Here is a 19,791-nt window from a genome sequence, read left to right on the forward strand (position 1 = left end):
AGGTAAGCATGTCTGTAGGAGTTTGAAGGAGTAAGGCTTTAAATGTCTATCCTAAGTGACTGTAGTTTTGAAAACATTGGTCTCACATTTTCTGTGTGAAAATAAATGGCATAAACTATTATTAGACTATTACATAACTTGTTTATAAAATATTCATAAATGTTTTCTATTTATAAAGGTACTTCCTTTAAAACAGCATTTGCTAATTGATGTCTGAACTGCCAGAGTCAGTGTTTTTGTGCTTTGATCAGTAATCTTTATTTTCCTGCTCATTAATATCATTGGATGTAAAGAAGAATAATTGAGAATTATTTGTTCTAACACAGGAACTGACAAAAGCAATAATGGAAGATATGGTGCGGCTAGGAAAAGAGAGTGGACTTCATTCTTTTGAGCAGGTATGCTAACATTACTTCTTATGATCACATGAAATACCCCTTTATGATGAATAGGCATTTGTTAGTATGTATCATATGAAGCCTAAGGCTGGTGTCTACACTTGCATTCCTCTTTTGAAAGAGGTATGCAAATGAGCAAAATCAAAAATTCAAATGAAGTGCAGATTTGCATATCTGGTGCTCATTTGCATATTCTTATTTCAAAATAGCTTCTTTCGAAAGAAAAAGAACAGTGTAGACAATGCTCTTTCGAAAGTAAACCCCATCTTCAAAAGAATCCTTCTTCCCTTTTTTTATGGGAAGAAGTATTCCTTTGAAGATGGGGTTTACTTTCAAAAGAGCAGTGTCTACGCTGGTATCCTTCTTTCAAAAGAAGCTATTTCAAAATAAGAATATGCAAATTAGGTGCCAGATATGCAAATCTGCGCCTCATTTGCATTTTATTTCTCTCATTTGCATACCTCTTTCGAAAGAGGAATGCAAGTGTAGACACAGCCTCAATGTCTGCTTATGTTGTGTCTATAGGTAATTATAGTTTGCATGTGTGTATTTCTTAAATCCCTTGGCCCCTTAAGAATGCATGAATATTGCCACAAAGGTTCATAGTAATAAAATCCTCATTATTATTATTTTAATGGTTCCATGCAGGAATTTTGTGAAACCAGCAGTATCCTACTGAGAAATTGTTTTATCACTTTCAATTAACTAAGGACTGTAGTCCTTGATCCCACTTTCCACCCCCAGCAGCATTCAGAGTAGATTTGGTGGGAGTTGTGAGTGCATAGGGAATACAAGAGCAAGCTCTGTATAATCCCTGATATAATCACTAGAGGTCAAGACCAGTATTTTTAGGAGCCCTGATCCTACTTTCATTGAAAGCAATGTTGCAAAGCAGGATCAGGTCTGTAATTACAGTATCATTCATGTAACTGACCTAGAAAATACAGGTCCTCTGTTTATTTTGAGTGCATCCACTAATCCTTTCTGATGCTTGCCCAATATTTTCTGCGTAGAATTACAAACATTCAAGTAGGAAAATTCTGAAACAGATTGCAATATTTCATGGCTTTAGCAACAATATTGAAAAAAACACTGAAAAAAGCTGACATAAAATAGTTCTTTAAAAGTTTTATTGTATATTTGTTAAAATATTAATATAGAAGTGAATGCCAGATTCTAAGATATTATTTAAACATCACCAGTAAACTTTATTTGATTGTCCATTTTTGCTTGAGACGTCCAATGAAAATCCACTGTATTAAAGTTTGCAGAAGGTCCTGTGACCTTAAATCTCCTTGGATATGGCTATACTAGAAGCATGTGTTGACAGACGTTTCTGTGGAAGAGATTTTCCGACAAAATATCTGTCTTCAGAGTGCAGGCCATACACTAAAATAAATCGAAAGAGTGATCCTCTCTGTCGACAGAGAACTGCTGGACTGCCCGACAGCTCTCTCAACAAAACAGCCAACCAGAAGCACAGCAGAAAGGGCTGCCCAGTGTCCTAGCAGCCCTGTCTGTCAACAGAAAGTCCCCCCAGAACATCCATGCAGCCTTTTTGTTGACAGACTATGGACAAAGGTACTCTTCCTCATCTGAGGGAGACAGAAGGTTGTCGGTGGAAATGCCAAGTTTTGTTGACAGACTGTCAACAAAAACATTTTGTGCATGGACCTGTAGCGACTTTTGTCAACAAAACTCTGGTTTTGTCAAAAAAAAAAAAACGCACTAGTGTAGCCATAGACCTTGTCTCTGACTTTCTGACAGTTCCATAACTAATGAAAGAAATTCCCCATGGAGCATTTGTTACAATACGTGAAATTGGCTGTCTAGTAATTATCCTGAGTTGTTCTTGCCCTAACCTTTCCAATATGAATACCCTTAAGTTAGCAGTTCTGCTGACATGCATTAAAACACTGTGAGGTTATGAGGAGAATTTTGCTGCAGTGCTAAAAATCTAAAGAGAAACAATATGAAAAAGAAATATGTGGAATTTATCGCAGCATGAAAACAAGGGTCTTCTGTGTAGAGTCACCTGTCTAGAGCACTATGTGATTGTTGTGACATAACACTGAGCCAGATTATCTGACCAGTATGAACCATACACAATATAGTTCTACATGGGTCCAGCTTTCCTATGGACAGAGTTGGGTGAAAATTTTCAGACAAACAGTTTATTTGCTAAAAAATGCCGTTTCAGTCAACACAAAACTATTATTTGACGCCTCTGCCTGAGGTGAAGAAGGGATTTAAATATGGGTCTTCCACATCACAGGAATCTGCTCCAGTCATTGGGCAATGGGATGCTCTGGAAAAGGTCTTCCTCAGACTTACCTATCTGAGCTGTTCCTTCATGTATAAATAGTTAGACATGAATGTTGGTCTCCCACCTCCCAGGTGAATGTCCTAATCACTAAACTATGGAGTCATTATCACTTTCTGTCTCTGTTCTAATGACAATTGACATTAACTTAAAAGAACAAACTCAAAGTTCTTAAAACAAGTCTAATTTAAAATCTTTCCCCTCAAAATTGCTCCATTTTCACTAATGTCAAGTATCGGAGGGGTAGCCATGTTAGTCTGGATCTGTAACAGCAACAAAGGGTCCTGTGGCACCTTATAGACTAACAGAACAGTTTTAAGCATGAGCTTTCGTGAGTACAGACTCTGAGCAGCTGATGAAGTGAGTCTGTGCTCACGAAAGCTCATGCTCAAAACTTTTCTGTTAGTCTATAAGGTGCCACAGGACCCTTCGTTGCTGTTACATTTTCACTAATGTGATTCTTGCAATATCACCATTTCACTAGTTTTCAAGTAACCCCAAAGCACTTCTTCGCAGAAAAGACCTGAATTTCTGCTGCATAAAAATGTTTTGGAGCTAGTAGATCCAGGATAATCTATTCTGCATGCTTGTCATAGGGATGTAAAAAAGTAGTAGTCAGAAATGGTACGGGAATTTACCAAAAACTCTTCTCTTTGGTGTGGGATGGTGTCTTATGCTGTACAGAAGAACCATTTTGCCACCCAGTATGATATTTCTCCAACTCATTTTTTGAATCGAGGAGTATTATTGCTAATTTGAGGAGCCTTGTAATTTTAATCAGACTTTTTCATAATGTTTAACCTAAGAACTTTAAAATTAATTGTTGTACCACTGTAGTGGTGGTGATGTTTTTGTTTTTGTTTTTAATTACATGTCCTTTCAAAAGGTGCTGCAGTTTTTGGGTGCTTAGCTCAGAGACAATTTAGGGGATAGCTGTTTCAAAATCATGCCCCCTTACGGCATCTCAAGTGAAGCACCCAAATATAATAGTGCTCAGAATCACTAGTCCCCTTTAAAATTACTTGGCCACAGTATGTAAAGAAATTATTTGAGGTCTTTACTTTTTTCCCCTGCAATAAAATGCAGATGAGGAAAAGAGAGCCACCGAATTTCATGGAATAAAAAATATCATTCTCACACCACAACTCCTAGTCTGTCAAATGTGAAGTGGATTGGTGACAGGCAAAAAAAGGCAGAAGATGACTAAGGAGTCCTGTCTGAACTCTGTGGACTCTGGATAGTGGCCAGCCATACAGAGTTGTTTTCTACTCTCCCCCACCACACACAGCACGGCCATAAATATAGTGGAAGTACAACCCACTACCACCTGTGGCACTAAGTTTTCTGTTGTGTTCAGACACCAAGCATTAGTAAGGGCAGCCTTTTAACACTCTGTTTGCCTGGGACTGAGTGATTACTTGTCACTAATGCCTTTTTTTTTTCTTTGCTTGAGCATTATCATGTTAACTTTGGATCAGGAGACTTTTATGCCTAGACCAATAAAACCTCATGATAGCTTTGCAAGACTATGTCAGTGATGTTTAATGTGTTTGTGTAGATTTAAACTCATGCTTCAGTAGCTCATGGCCCTTAGTATGATTTCTACATCTCTTGACTCAGTGACACCCTGCTGTACGTGACCATTCAGCTGTGTTGAAATTTGGTGGCTGGGGCAACATCATACACAGCCACCTTTCCCATCTGTTTAGCCACTCTGAGTTTTTTGGAGGGATGCTCCTTTGCACACCACACCGTGTGATGAGAGCATTGCAGACTGGATATATATATTTCTTTTATGGATGGGGGTAATGTTTTGTAGGGAGTCTGGGAACAAAGGTTTATGATGCAGGGTGAAGATGCTGCTAATAATAGCATAATAGTAATAATAATATGAGCACTGATTGTGAACTGGTGAGAGAGACAGCCATTGTACTGGTGGTGTTAAATTTCCTCACTCCACTCTGTTAGAGTATCTTAATTCCAACCTGCAACACAAACCTCTTGTCCAGAGAGTTCCGTTAAACAAAGAGCGTACGGGTGTTTTATGATATGGACAGGCAACCAATAGGATTGAAGATGGACCCAACAGAGCCATTTTTGGTGACAACCCAGTTCTTTTTTGTGCTTGAACAGTACTGCCAGCACTGAGTACTGGCACTGTAGAAGCCCCAGCTACAGGACTGGCTGGAGGGAGGAAGCATGGAGCTGACTGAGCACTGGCTCCTCTTTTTTTTCTCTCTTTCTTTATTTTTTTTTTTAAACAAAAATGGCACCGTGACAACCTAAAAAGAATATTTACAATTTCAGGTGTGTCTGTTAGTACTACTTAAAAATGGATGATGGTAGTTTAGTCTTGCCATAAATGTGTTTGTTTTTTATTTCAGGTCAAAGCTATTTACATCCACTCTGATCTGTTCTCAGTACAAAATGGCTTGTTAACACCCACACTGAAGGCTAAGAGACGAGAGCTAAGAGATTACTTCAAAAAACAAATAGAAGAGCTTTATTCAAGTGTCTCCATATGAAGTGGCAGGAAAATTCTTCTGAATAGTGGACTTTGTAGCAATATTAAAGTACATACTCAAAAGTACAGAGCCAGAATGACAGAGTTGAAATGAATAAGCATCTGACCTTGTATCTGAACCTTTTGTTGTTCCAAGACCTCACCGTTGACAGTAACTTTCCTTTTTCCATCAGCTGCAGTACCTTATCTTTTTACAGGATGTGCGCTGTAGGAGACTACTGAAAGCTATATAATATATCCATAAAATCAGTCATAAGTACCAGCTCATTTATGACATGGAAGGTTATGTTATTAATGCTCACAAACATTTCTGGTTACACATCAGAAAAAAAGGTATGTGATACATCTGTTATTATAATTGCATATATAATAGATTAGTGAATACAATCCTGGACAATTGAATAATGTCTACCTCAAACATTCAAAGGATGATAACGAAAATAACAACTAAGTCTGGCTTCCCTAATGTAGAACTTCAAGTTATATATTTGGCTGGGTTTGTTTTCGGTTGGTTGAAGTGACAGCTTTAACACTCTGCTGGACATAAATTCTGTTGACTTCCTGTATTCATGAATGATCTGACTAACATAGAAAAAGGAATAAATCTCATTATTTCATTTGTGCATAATATACCTATTAGCATATTAGGCCTAATGGAAAGCCAGATTAATACTACTAGGTAACTCCAAAATGTTTTAGAAAGTTATAGAATTCCCTATATTTCTTTTTCAGTGCATGCATGTGAACTGAGTTATAGCCTGGCAGACAGATCTTCCTTAAGGGTTTGATTCAAAACTGTATGCCTATGGGTTCATAAAAGCACGAGCTGGAAAGTCTGAGGAAGCATTGTTGGCAATGTGGCAGACTGATCTATTCAGAGGATCAGCTTCCTGTGGGAGCTTCAAAATAAAAAGCTTCACAAGAGGAGGCTAATTAGTGTAAATGAACCCTCACCATCCTATGCTCCCCTCATTCTTAATTTATTGCTTCACGTGCTACTAGTGCTGTGCAGTCCAGCCTGGCACAGCGGGCAGATGTAAGAATGAAGCTCTGACCCAAAATATAAACTATCAGTGTTCAGTAAAACGAATTTACTTGCTAGAAATGATGGCCTCATATTCCCATTGCTGCAGCACCGTGTTTCTTAAACTATGTTTGACAGAATACTGGTGTTCCGTGAACAACTTGCAGGTGTGCGGCAAGTGTCTGACACTGTCGCTATGGTATAGATTTTCTGTTTTAAAAACCAAATACAATGTTACTTCTTCATTGCTATGATACCCGATTAAATTACTTAATTTCGTTTTTGCTGTATATGTTGCTGTTTGGTCGGTTGTTTTTGTTTTTGTTTTTGGTCTGACGACAAATTTTTTTTTAGAAATTTTTGTAGTTTTTCCACATAATAATATTATTGTTTGGTGTTCCATAGTCTCAAAAAGTTTAAGAAACACTGCCGTAGCGCACTGGTGGATGGGCCTCCCTTGTGTTGCTGGAGAACACGAAGGGGTAATACTTCCAAGCACCCATGTTGCTGAGGGGGAAGCTTCCTCCACAGTTTTCCTTCCACCACCATGAGATGTCCTGGTAGAGCTAGACAGGGTGGGCAGAACTCAGCCTGCTGCTCAGCAGGAGCCTTGGGCAGGCCCTTTCCTGCCACGCCCCCAAACGCTGCTCAGAGTGGCCAGCTGCAGGGGCCATGTGCCTCTCTGAGTGTCATCGTGAACCAATGGGAAACCCGTCAATGGAAGCTGCTGGTTTGCAGGGCACACAGTGCATACAGAATGTCCCAATGGTGCTCAAGATCAGCACATGGCCCTTGTACGTGGCTGTTCAGAGTCGTGTATGGCTGTGGGTTAGGACCCGAGGGTGCTGGACTAGAGAAGTTCACCCTGTAGTAGTGTTTCACACTCATTTTGTACTGATGGAAATGACTTCATAAGATGCAGGGCAATGAACAATCAGGTCCACTTTAGCCACGTCCCTGAAAAGAGATCATCAGGCTAACTAAAAATCATGCCAGATCATGGATGTTGCCAGATGAGAGAGGTTCAAATTGTATTCTGATCTGGTACAGTGGTGAGTAACATTGATATAAATGACTAACCACAGAGCATCAGCTGCAATACCTTTTCTGCACCCTTAAACAAATATAATTTAACAACTAGTAACTAATTCCTTAAATAATAAGATGTTTAAAAGAGGTTATTTTCCACAGACCTTTCTTTACAGCATGAATTTAATTTATTTGCCTTTTTCCTTTAAAGCGATTCGGTCCGTGTGACCTGTCTAGACAACTGATCTCTGATTTTGTATAATATTGAGGACCCTAATTTTAATTTATGTCTCACATGCCTTTTCATTTTAATATTAAACAGGATGGGAGTAGGAATAATAATAAGATGATGTGTACATGATCATCCCAACCTGATGTAAAATTTGGAAAGAATTATCTCAAATTAACGTTTTTCCACAACCACGTCCCAAAAGTGTGTAAATTATTAAATCTTGGTGAAAACCTTGGATGAATGAATGAAAGCCACACCCTCAGTAATTTTATCTCATGTAATTGGAACTTCCTCTGCAGATCACACTCGTTAACCTAGGAAACGTTAGAAGGGATTAAAAATTCAAATGGATATGTGCCTAAATACGTTCTTGAATGTGACCAGCATTAACATGTTTTCCTTAAAGAAGCATCAGGCACACCTGTCTTCCTTTTGCATATTTTTTCTTAAGTTAAATTATTTATTGTGGCCATTGCAAAGAAAATCCCCGTATTCATTTAGGTTTGAGTTCCCCTATGACCTCTTTAAAATATATCAGTAATAATTACATAGTGTATTGTATTTTTGTCTTATCTGAGAACTCCCCTTCAAAATGCAAGTGCCATCAAATAAATAGTATTATGTAACTAATCTTTTCCAAAACTCTGAATGGTTTAAAAATAAGTACTTTCACCTTGTCACTTAAAGGTATAGAGGCTCTGATACAAAACAGAGGAGAAAAATAGTAATTCCGCTGAAGTCAACACTCATGTCCATTCCTCCAAACATGGCATCGTCTTGAGCCAGCTAGTATGTTGAGGTGTTCTGCAATCCATTTCCCTACAATATTATGTAGCATGTACGCGTCATCATCTCAGGAGCTCTTCCTCACTATATATTCAAAAAAGAATTTTTATGGGACTCACGGGTTGGCTCCTGTGCGTATATGAGATAACCAGATTCAAACATACCTTCAAGTCCAATCCCCTTGACAGAATGATGCATAGTTATAAATTTCTGATGTTCTTCACTCCATATATTGCAGAGTCAATTTACCCTTCCTGCCCCCTAAACTATCAAAGGAACAAAAAAGATACATAATAAAATTCGCACAAAATCAGCATTGAGCTGTAGCCCTACAGGACTGGCAATACATGTAATTAAGTAATGCTGTCCTGAAAGGCAAATGTTCAGGATAAAATGTTTGAGTCTATATTGTGCATTATAGAGAAGACATGATCATTCCTTTGCTGCTAACGCATGCTTTTATCGTACATTATGCAATGCAATTGCTACTATCTCAGCAATAGTAAGGTCCAGTGTCATTACTGCTTTGGGTATGATTTTGATGCATTTAACAAAGTAATTTGTCTTTAATAAGTCTTCTAGAATGAAACAAAATTGAGGTAATTTCTCTTTCATGTGTGAAAAGCACAAAGTTGTGATTTATATGTAAATAAAGTACTGTAAGATGAATGTAAATTCAAAAGAATATACTATTTTTGCCTGACAAAAGATTACATAAAGAGGAGTTGATGGCTCACGGAAAACTTTAAAGAACATTTTGAGAGGCAGTTCTCGCTAAGTTCTCCATTTCTCCTGTTCTCATTGTTGTTATTATAAGGGAACAGATACACATGAAAAATGGAGCTTTGTTGCTTTTTTTGGAGCTCTCCTATTACTTCTTTTGTAGGGTTCTGTTCCTGCAAGTGGAGCATCTGCTGTTGGGTGTTAAGCTCTCTCTTTTCCTGGTTGGAAATAAAGGGCATTAAGCATTTACTCTGGATAATGTACTAAAGTACTATCAGTACTATCACTAACTAGAAAATTATTACTGGTGTAAACAGGCACAACTCCACTGCTTCCAGTGAAATTATACGTGACACCAGCAGTAATTTGGGCCACGGACTGTCTGCAAATCCCAATTAGTTGCTGTAATTATGTCAACACACACATGATTGTATCTTAAAATGAGGAATTAATAAGAGGAGATTAATTTTTAAGGAGTACTATCCAAGATGACATTCTGGCCCCAATGAATCAATGGGAATATTAATACTGACTTCAGTGAAGCTAGGATTTCATTCCTGTCTTTAAGCAACCACCTTTAATTTTGACAAAACAAAAAGCAGTCAAGTAGCACTTTAAAGACTAGCAAAATAGTTTATTAGGTGAGCTTTCGTGGGACAGACCCACTTCTTCTGCTTGACTGCTTTTTGTTTTGATAGTGTATAGACTAGCACGGCTTCCTCTCTGTTAATTTTGACAAGTATCGGAGGGGTAGCTGTGTTAGTCTGTATCTGCAAAAACAATGAGAAGTCTTGTGGCACCTTATAGACCAGTGCAGTCCAATAGTAAATCAAGGATCGCTACACTTGGGGTTGTCATCCTTGCACATTCGCCACAGCTCTTTGCATCCCGCTCTGAATAAATGTCTCCCTCTCCCTCCTCCAGAGCCAGGCTATCCCTCCCCCATATAGTCCACCCAACTCACAGGAGCTGCCACTGCTGGAGCCATCAGGCACCAAGGCAGCAGGAGCTGAGTCAGGGCCAAAGGAGTCATGTGTCTTGCATCTGGAGCCACATGTGGCAGACTGGGGAAACTGGAGCAGCCAGAGGGGCACTACATGTGTCATGCATCTGAAGAAGTGGGTCTTTGCCCACAAAAACTTATGCTCTGATAAATCTGTTAGACCATGTCTACACCACCGAGTTTTGTCGACAAAACTCAGGGAGCATCTCCACACACAAAGCGTTTTGTCAACAGAGTCATGACAAACCAGAGCATTTGCCGCGACAGTGTTATCCCTCTCTACGTTGACAAGTAACGCTTTTGTTGACAGAGTTCTGTCAACAAACATGCAGTGTAGATGCTCCAGGCCCCTTGTTTAGACAGAGGGGGATTCTCCATGGCACCAGTCAGCTGAAGCGAGGGAACCCTGGAAACCAGCAAAGTAGACAGCCTCCATCCCAGACTGAGCAGGAGCCAGACCTAGAGTCCCAGCAGGTGCCCAGTGCCCTGGGGACTTGGACAACTCAATGGACGGGCTCCTGGTAATCATCCTGGCGTCTGGTCTCTCCAGCAGGGCAACCTGCAGGGTGTCCCAAGACCTGTTTGGAAAATCAGGTGAGTACTGTATGGGCACACACCCTGGGCAGGCTACAGGCGGGCAGGAGGCAATGGTGTGGGTAGCAGGTCAGCCACAGGGGCAGCACCCTCACCAGTGGTTACCGCCCCAGGCCACATGTATGTGGGGGGGTGGGGAAGAGCCGCTGTGTGCCCTGCCACCTACGCTGGGACTTCCAGCAGTCAGACACTAGCGTCGGGGCACACACTTCCTGGGGTGTCAAAGGGGATGGTCAAAAGGGGCCACAGGTGAAGCTCTCCCTGAGGGCCTCCCTATTTGCACCCCATCGTGATGGGCCTGGCTGTGGGGTGCTGCACCCGGCTCCTTGTACGTGGGAGTGGAGTCAGTCAGCCAGCCAGCCATGGAGGAAGTCCTCATTTTCATTCTCCACTATGTTGTGGAAAGCACAGCAAGTGCCCATGACTCCTGGGATGTTCTCCTCTCCCATGTCCAGCCGCATGAGCAGGCATCTGATTTGAGCCTTCCAGTGTCCAAAGGCACACTCTACTAGCAGCCAGGCATTGATGTGGGCATTGACTAGTTCCTGGGAGGGGCCCAGGTGCCCAGTGTATGGCTGTATGAGCCAAGGCAGGAGGGGGTATGCTGCATCCGCAGCAATGCAACACAACATGGTGATATCTCCAATGGGCGTCTCCCGTTGGGGAACATAGGTCCCTTTCTCCATCCTTATGAAGGGGCTGGAGTTCCTAAAAACCCTCACATCGTGAACCAGCCCCAACCAGCTGACATAGATGTCAGTGAAGCATCCCTGGTCATCCACCATGGCCTCCATGAGGATAGCGTAGTACCGCTTCCGGTTCACAAACCGAGCCACACTGTGTTCTGGGGCACAGATGGGTATGTGCATCCCATTGAGCATGCCAAAGCAGTTTAGGAAGCCCAGGGTTGCAAAGCCAGCCACGGCCACATCCACATCCCTGACCTGCCCACCCCAAACTGACTCCCAACTAACCAGTAACAGTCTGGGTTGGCAAGCTTCCATAGGGCCATGGCCACACGTTTTATGACAGTGATGGCGGATCACATCTGTGTGTCCTCCCAGTGTAGAGTGGGGGCAAGCCAGGCGCAGATCTCGAGGAACGTGGCTTTGCACGTACGAAAGTTCTGGACCCAGTGCCAGTCATCCCATTTGCCCATGATGACCCAGTCCCACCAGTCGACGCTGGTCGGGTACCGTCAGATGGTCACGGCTGTGGGGGGCGGGGGGAACCACCAATGCACCAGGGTCGGGGCCCCGACAGCACGGGGGGCGGGGCACGCACGATGCCAGAAAAGGTGGGTGACTGCTGCTGCCAAAATAAGCAGCAGCTGCTGCAGCTCCTCGGGTCCAGGGCATTTCTGGTGCCTGGTCAGGATCCATGGCTCAGTGCTTGGAGCCAGGGCCTGCCTCGGGTCTCATGCTCTTGCTGCTCCTGCCTGTGCCATCCCTCCTGAGGCTGCAAAGTCTCTGGGCTGCTGGGAACTGCTGTTGCAGAGGGGCCCTTAAACTGCATGTGGGGCTGGCCAACCCAGAAGGGCTTGCCAGCCATGTGACCCCTGTCTGTGGGCTTCCTGGTCCCCATCTGTTGATAGAGTGCCCTGGCTGTGTGGACACACTCTGTCGACACAGCAGATCGCTTTTCTGAGCCACTTTTGTATAGATGCCATCTGTCCACAGAGGTTTTGTTGGAAAATTCCTATCAACAGTAACTTCTGTCGACAGATGCTTCTAGTGTAGCTGTAGCCTTAGTCTATAAGGTGCCACAGGACTTCTCATTGTTTTTATTGTTAAGTTTAACAGTGAGGTTAGAACACCAAAAATTTGTACATAAGTGGAATTGTTCCTAAATAGAATGTGTTCCATGAGCCATCGGAGCCTCTTTAACCCCTTCACTCTACAATACCATTTTGTTATGTATTTTAAAAACATAACTCCAGCTTATATCAGTGAGGTGGCCATGGTAGTTTGTATCCGCAAAAACAACAAGAAGTCCTGTGGCACCTTACAGACTAACAGACTTTTTGGATCAATGCTCCAAAAATTCTGTTCGCCTATAAGGTGTCACAGGACTTCTCGTTATTATAACTGCAACAAACACATAAATCTGGCATCTTCCTAACTGTTGCTTATTCAATTTTCAACTGAAGTGAAGCGATTAAAATCTATGATGTATAAATGTGTGTAAAAAAGGCATCTTAACTGTATTGAAAGATATTTCAGTTTTGGTATATTAGCATGTATATCAAAAATATAAAAGATATCTATGTAAACTTTTGTAAAGAACTAAGCTATCACACTGCTGAAAATTACTCATAAAATATTCTTGTGCATTGATTTTCAATAAAATCTTTTATGAAATCTTATTCCACCACTCTATCCACATGATCAGAGACATTCAGAATGTGTGCCTGTACTAAATATGCAGAATAAAAGAAACCAGCAACCAAAGGAACATTGGAAACTGAGCTAAATATTAGCAATTTACAGGGAAGCGATTGTTTCAAATTTCTCTGAAAATGACCATACAACAGTCTTTCTGTAAGGTTTCAGCTCACTGTTGTTTTAAAACAAACAAGTAAAATAACCAAATGTGTAAGCTTGTTTAATAGAATTGACAATGGGGAATGCATAGTATTTTTTCAGAACTTGCACTTAAGAGAATAAAGTTTAAAATTATTCAGTCTCTTATTCTAATTTTTTGGTGTATGTACACTCTTCCTAATGTTCTAAATTCTAAGAATTAAATTGATGCAAAAGTTAGTAAAATGAAATGGCTAAATATAAGGAGGACACTATTATATTAACACATGTTGATCAGAAAAGTAATGTGATAAAAAAGCTTGGATTCAAGTAGCACTCAACTGGCTCATAAGAATTCCAAGCAGTGAAACTATACAATTAAGTCTATATGCATACAAATTTATGAACCAAGAACAGTGAAGTGGAACAGTGATGTTGTCCCGATTATGCTCTTTGAAAAAGGATGCCTGCTGGACAAGGCAAGAGTCCTCAGGGCAAGCTAAGAGCCTGTACATGCTTTTTCGCTGCTCTGGGGAAGAGTACCCTCTGGTCTTGGCTAGCACTTGCATGTGATATATACTAGGCAGCTTAGAGCAGAGTTCCTATATTTCCTTGCCTTTCAGCAATGCTGAGTACCCTTCCTAAGGCTATGTCTAGACTACAGGATTTTGTCAGCAAAACTGGCGTTTTGCTGACAAAACTCCAGGAGCGACCAGATTCCCAAGGCATTCTGTCAACAGTAAGTTGACAGAACACAGCACTTTTGTTGACAGCCTTCTGCTCCCACATGGGGAACAACTGCCCTGAGGACAGAGATCTTTCGACAGAATTCCGGTATGGACATTCTGGTGGGGGGCCCTCTGTCAACAGACAGGGCTTCAGGGACACAGGGCAACCCTGTCTGCTGTGCTTCCGGTTGGCCATTTTGTCGAGAGACCAGACAGGCAGTCTGGCTGCTATCTGTTGACAAAGTGGATCACTCTTATGATCCACTTGGCAATTTGGCCGGAATCTGTCAACAGAAGTTTTGTCAGAAGATATCTTTCACCAAAAGCCTCTGTTGCCAAATCCCTGTAATCTAGACATAGCCTAAATCTCAGCACTTTCTTTAGTGCTATAACGGCAACGAAGGGGATGAAGTGAGTCTGTGCTCATGAAAGCTCATGTTCAGAACTTTTCTGTTAGTCTATAAGGTGCCACAGGACCCTTCGTTGCTGTTACAGATCCAGACTAACACGGCTACCCCTCTGATACTTGACACAATTTAGTGCTGTCGGAATCTTTCCTTTGCTTCTAGCACATTGAAAGAAAATACGTTCCAAGGGGTAGCCGTCTTAGTCTGTAGACTCACAAAAAACAAGCAGTCCTGTAGCACCTTAAAAACTAACCAATGTATTTATTAGGTACTGAGCTTTTGTGGATCAGACTCACTTCTTGAGAGTCATTATTTGTGTTACATGTTTGTACTTTTCATACACAGAATCTGAAGAAGTGGGTCTTACCCAGGAAAGCCTCTAATAAATAAGACTAATAAATAAAATTGTTAGTCTTTAAGGTGCTACTGGACTGCTCGTTTATTGGAAGAAAAGTCTGCCAATGTCCTCTTAAGTTCATGGAGAATAGGCCCATCAATGGCTATTAGCCAACATGATCAGGAATGCAACCCCACAATTCAGTTGTCCATAAATTTACAATTGCCAGAAGTTAGGACTGGATGACAGGGGACGGATCATTCAAAACTGCCCTGTTCTGTTTATTTCTTCTGAAGCTTCTGGCCCTGCTCCCTATCAGAAGACAAAGTACTGGGCAAGGTGACCTTCTGGTCTTAATTTGGTCAATTTGATAGTCATAGGATTTTAAAAATCATAACTTTAATGATTTTCGGTATTTAAATCTGAAATTTCATAGTGTCGTAATCATAGTGGGATATTGTGGGAGTTTATTGTAGCAGGGGGGTTGCAATACTGCCACTCTTGTTTCTGTGCTGTTGCTGGCAGCAGTGCTGTCTTCAGGACTGGGGAGCCGGAAAAGCCCAGCTCTGAAGGCAGAGTCACAGCTAGCAGCAGTGAAAAAGTGTGGCATATGTGCTATTACCACCCTTAATTCTGCACTGCTGCCTGCAGAATTAGGCCCTCTGTCAGCAGTTGTGCTTCTCCATCTACTCAGCTCTAAAGGCAACCTAGAAAGAGGGTGGTAAGTCCATGACCATCCCTTGGTTATCCTTGTGGCCCACTGCAATTCCCTTTTGGATCAAGACCCCCAGTTTGAGAAATGCTGGTCTCCTGTATGAAATCAGTACAGCAGATGGTAAAAGCAGATAAAAGACCAGATTTCACCTAGAGAGGCATGGTTTCACAGTCTGAGATGAATTTTTCATGGTCACAGATTTGGTAGGGCCCTAACCTTGAGCTAGTCTGACTGTTCATAGAGTCTTTTCATGTACTGCTGGACTCAAAGAAGCATATGCTCATTAGGGTGAACTGAAATGTGATATCAAAAACTATTTAAGAACCCCAAACAGTAAATGAAAGTGTTAATTTAATTATGTTTTGAAGCAAATTAGTATTTGAAAATTAGGGTCTTTCATCCATATGACCCCAAGAATGTTGTGCTTGTTGTGTAATAGCAGCTGCCATCACATAAACCTTGAAATCCTACTTTATTATTAGTGATCAAGAAGAGCTGCAGAAACAGAGGGTCTGTATTCAGACTATGGCAAACAAAGAGTATGTCAATTCACCTTTAAAATAATTCTGTGCATGCAAACACCACCTTAGCAGCTCTAGCGCAACTGTCCTAGACGAAAGTGCTGACTTCTCCAAATTGCTTGACATATACTGATAGAGTGCAGGCCATTCAGAGGAGAGCCACAACAATGATGAAGGAACAACGTAAGAGAGAACTTTTCTCTACCTAGATTTGTGTTAGAGCATGGGTCATCAAGCTAGGGATCACTCAGGGGGTATGAAGCTTTCAGCCTTCACCTGCAGCCAGTTACCTTCAGCATTTATGAGGGTGTTAAACATATAAAAAAATATTTTGAATTTATGGGAGGGGGGAATTTCACTCAGAAGCTTGCCGTGTGAAAGGGGTCAACAGTATGTAAATCTGAGCCTGATAAACACATGCATGTGTGTTGATGAGAAAGCAAGGGCTCATAAGCAGATTTCAGGTGACATGCCATTGTATGTAAATCACACAGGGCCTCAAACAACCTAGGTCGAGCCCTGGTATATGTGAATGATACTGTTGTAGAGAAATAAAAAGGTAATAATTTTTTTCCCTGAGTCAAAACAATAATCCCTAATTTTCAATGAACAAATCAAAAACATACAGGTCACTAAGAAAAAACAAGGAATTTGCCAGAATCAAGCCATACAGTCTCTCTCATCTTAAATTACACATCTGAATCAACGGCAGATTCCTCTGTGTAATGTTTTACAGCCATGGAAAACCAACATGTACTTTCAGTCTATCTGACGTTTATTTTAATTAAGGAATACAGCCAGGACAATTATTAATTTTACAACCAACCTTGCATTGTTTACTGATTACATGCGTTATTCACCTTTCCAAGATTTTGCCCAGGATTGATATCAGTATAATCAGCCTGTATTTATCTGGGTCATCCTGTTTGCCCCTTTTTTAACATTCAGGCACAACAATTGGAAATACATTTAAACATAGGCACAACAGGGCACTGCGTTTCAGAAAACAACTAGGGTTCTCTTTATCTGCTTTACTGTACCAGGTTTACAACAAATGTGTAGAGTTTACACAGTTTTACAATTCTATGCAGCAATATGGCCCAACAGACAACACACTGGACTGGCATGTAGGTGACCTTGTTTTTAATTCCTTGTTCTGACACTGGCCTGCTGGGTGATCTTGGGCAAGTCACTTCATCTTTTTGTGCCTTGATTTCCTAATGTATAAAATACAGAGATTTCTACTGGCCTTATCTGTAAAGAGCTTTGAGACCTGCTAATGAAAACAGCTTTTCTAAGACCTTATATAAATAAAACTTGCAAAACTCCAGTAACAAGTATGCCCATAACAATCAATTTCCTTAAATTTAGTGTTGCAGTATGAGGAAAACAGAAAAATAACGTCACTACAATAGCTGGCATTATTAAACACCTATGTATCTTTCATTACATCAAAAAGTTAATATACTGAACTGTATCAAAATACGTCAGGGTCTATAGGATTGTATTGTTATCCACAAAAGGTGCAAAACTTTAATATGACTGTCTAATGCTGTTCCACTGATGAATTGGATACAAAGGCGGGGGCAGAGTGGGGACATGGGGCTGGCAGGCCTTCGCTCAAACCTCTCCTCCTGCACATTTATCATTCCATTGTCATTACTGTTGTCCAATTATATTCCAAAAAGTGGCATTTGAGACAATAATGACTACAAAAGAGAGCATCCTGGGTGATCACAAAACATTTTCAAAGAAGCATTGCTGATGTTCTTGAAGACAAGAAAAAAAAAACTTCATGATCTTTTGGGGGCATACCATGCTTTTGGGTCACACAACTTAGCCCTTATTCACTCAGCCTATCGCAGGGCAAATGAAAAAAAATGGGAGCAGGTTGTGGGGGGGAGGGGTTTGAAGTGAGTTGCACAGGGAACAGTGTAGATCAGTGGTTCCCAATCTGGAGTCCAGGAGGGTATTGAGGGGGTCTGCAAAAATGAAAAAGATTAATAAAAATGATCAAAGAAAACAAGTTTTAAATAAATTGCAGTTACAATCAATTATTTTAAAATTAACTAGCTTCCAATAATGTTATTAATTGCTGTCCAAAAATCAGTGTTGTGGCACCTTTGTGTGATGAAACAAGCGTGACAGACGCCTACAAATGTTAGTCACATGTTCAATTTTAATGGGGGGGGTTGTGAACAGTTTGGGGGGGGGAGTGATTGGGGAGGTTACGTTAGTGAAAAGGTTGGAAACCGCTGGTGTTACTTACATGATTTGGGATTACCACAGAAAAGAGGACTGGCTGATTTTTTATGATACCCGTAATAAATACATTCACTTTATTGGCAAAGTTCAATTGCCAATCTGCAATTGTTTTAAAGGGCTCAGAAGACACTGACCACACAGTTAACAGTGCCACCTTCTGCCCAAAACAATAATAACAAAACAGTACAGGTTTGAAAGTATTGTAGAGTACGTCCAGCTAAATATTAGGATCCATCATTTAGGTACACTGGTTTTCATAACCATAAGCACAGTCAGATTGCAATAGGTACTAAATGAAATGTGAATACACGTCCATAAAACCAGTAATATATTTCAACGCTTTCAATGAGATGGATGAGCCTGAGACCCAGCAGCCAATTGAGTTGTGCCCCCTTTACGAAATTTCATGCGTCCTCGAGGTGGCCTGGCCCCTACCACTTTGTGCACCCTTTAGTTAGGACACGGGGGTATCTAGGAGGTGGGTTGTTATGGGGTGGAAGGAGGTGGCTTGTCGGAGACTGAATCTCGCCTAGGTAAGTTGTTAGAGTCACATGGCTGGATTTAAGGTGTGTGGGGTCAGGCGCTGGATCTGGCAGAGGTGGGCTGTTGAGAGGCTGATCTAGGAGGCACTGGAGTGAGAGACTTGTTCGGGGTTTGGATCCAGAGGTTGTGAGATGGGGGGGGGGAGGGGCTGGATGTAGGATAGGCGCGTTCTCGGCGGACTGACTTTAAGGGTTTGTTGGGGCCTAGCGCTGGGCTGGGTGAGCTGTTGGGCTGGGCCGGCTCTTGGCGGGGTGGACTCTTTGGGCACCGGGTTTCGGGGTCTGTTGGGGTCTGGCTCTGGTCACGCTGAGCCGCCGCGGGGTGGAGCCTGGACGGACGCCCCCTCCCAGCATCGATAGGCGGGACACAGAAGGAAAACGGCTGAAGCCCCGGACTCTGCCTGGGGGCGGAGCACGACTCGTCGGACGTAGCGTGAGGCGGCTTGTTACCGGAGGGCGGGACATAAAAGATCTTCGCCTATTGGGCGGCGGCAGCTGCCTATAAAGGAGCTGCGGCTCCGTTTTCTTCAACTGGCGCCAGAGGGCGGTTTGCCTTGAGTGCGGGTGGCCAAGAGGTGTGGGGTGTGTCCCGCTCGGCGCGGGGCGGGGGGTAGCTGCCCGCCCAGGTGTGGGGTCGGGAAGCCTGAGTGAAACTTTACTTATTAGCCGGGGGCGCCCCGGGGTGGGTCAGGGGGATGGACTGGTGGGGACGTCCCTGTCTCTGCAGTGGGTCAGGAGGCAGTTCTGGGTGCGTCCCTCAGGTGGGGAAGGTGCTTGTGGGGGCAGGTTGGGGCGCTGCCGTAAAGCTCCTCTTGATGCGGGTGACCGTATTTCCCTGTCCCAAATATGGGCGAGGAGATATGGGGGGAGGAGCAGCTCCTCTAAGGCCTGGAAAGCCAGGAAGGAGATGGCAGCTGCCAGCCTCCCTGGGGAAGTGGCAGCTGTCCATGCTTCCCCCAGGCTTGGGAAAGTGACTCCTGCCTGTGCAGTTGCTGGTGGAAAGGCTGGGGGTGGCCCAAATACGGGATAGTGAGTCCCTTTTAAAAAATAAGTCAGGGTGCCTTTTGGCATCCCAAATACAGGACTGTCCTGCCCAATACAGGATGGATGGTCACCTT

At 42.2% G+C, this 19,791-nt stretch overlaps 1 protein-coding gene across 1 annotated transcript in view; it reads left to right on the forward strand.

Annotated features, from left to right (window-relative positions):
* ACSL6 (acyl-CoA synthetase long chain family member 6) overlaps positions 1–5,495 on the forward strand; it is a 110,522-nt gene extending 105,027 nt beyond the window's left edge. The window contains exons 20-21 of the mRNA XM_075009307.1: positions 327–398; positions 5,106–5,495. Coding sequence (XP_074865408.1) covers positions 327–398; positions 5,106–5,246 — 213 coding nt within the window. The 3' untranslated portion in view covers positions 5,247–5,495. The remainder of the gene's footprint in view (positions 1–326; positions 399–5,105) is intronic.
* The last annotated feature ends 14,296 nt before the right edge of the window (positions 5,496–19,791 follow it).

This window comes from Carettochelys insculpta, chromosome 15 (assembly GCF_033958435.1).
Source record: "Carettochelys insculpta isolate YL-2023 chromosome 15, ASM3395843v1, whole genome shotgun sequence".
NCBI lineage: Eukaryota > Metazoa > Chordata > Testudines > Carettochelyidae > Carettochelys > Carettochelys insculpta.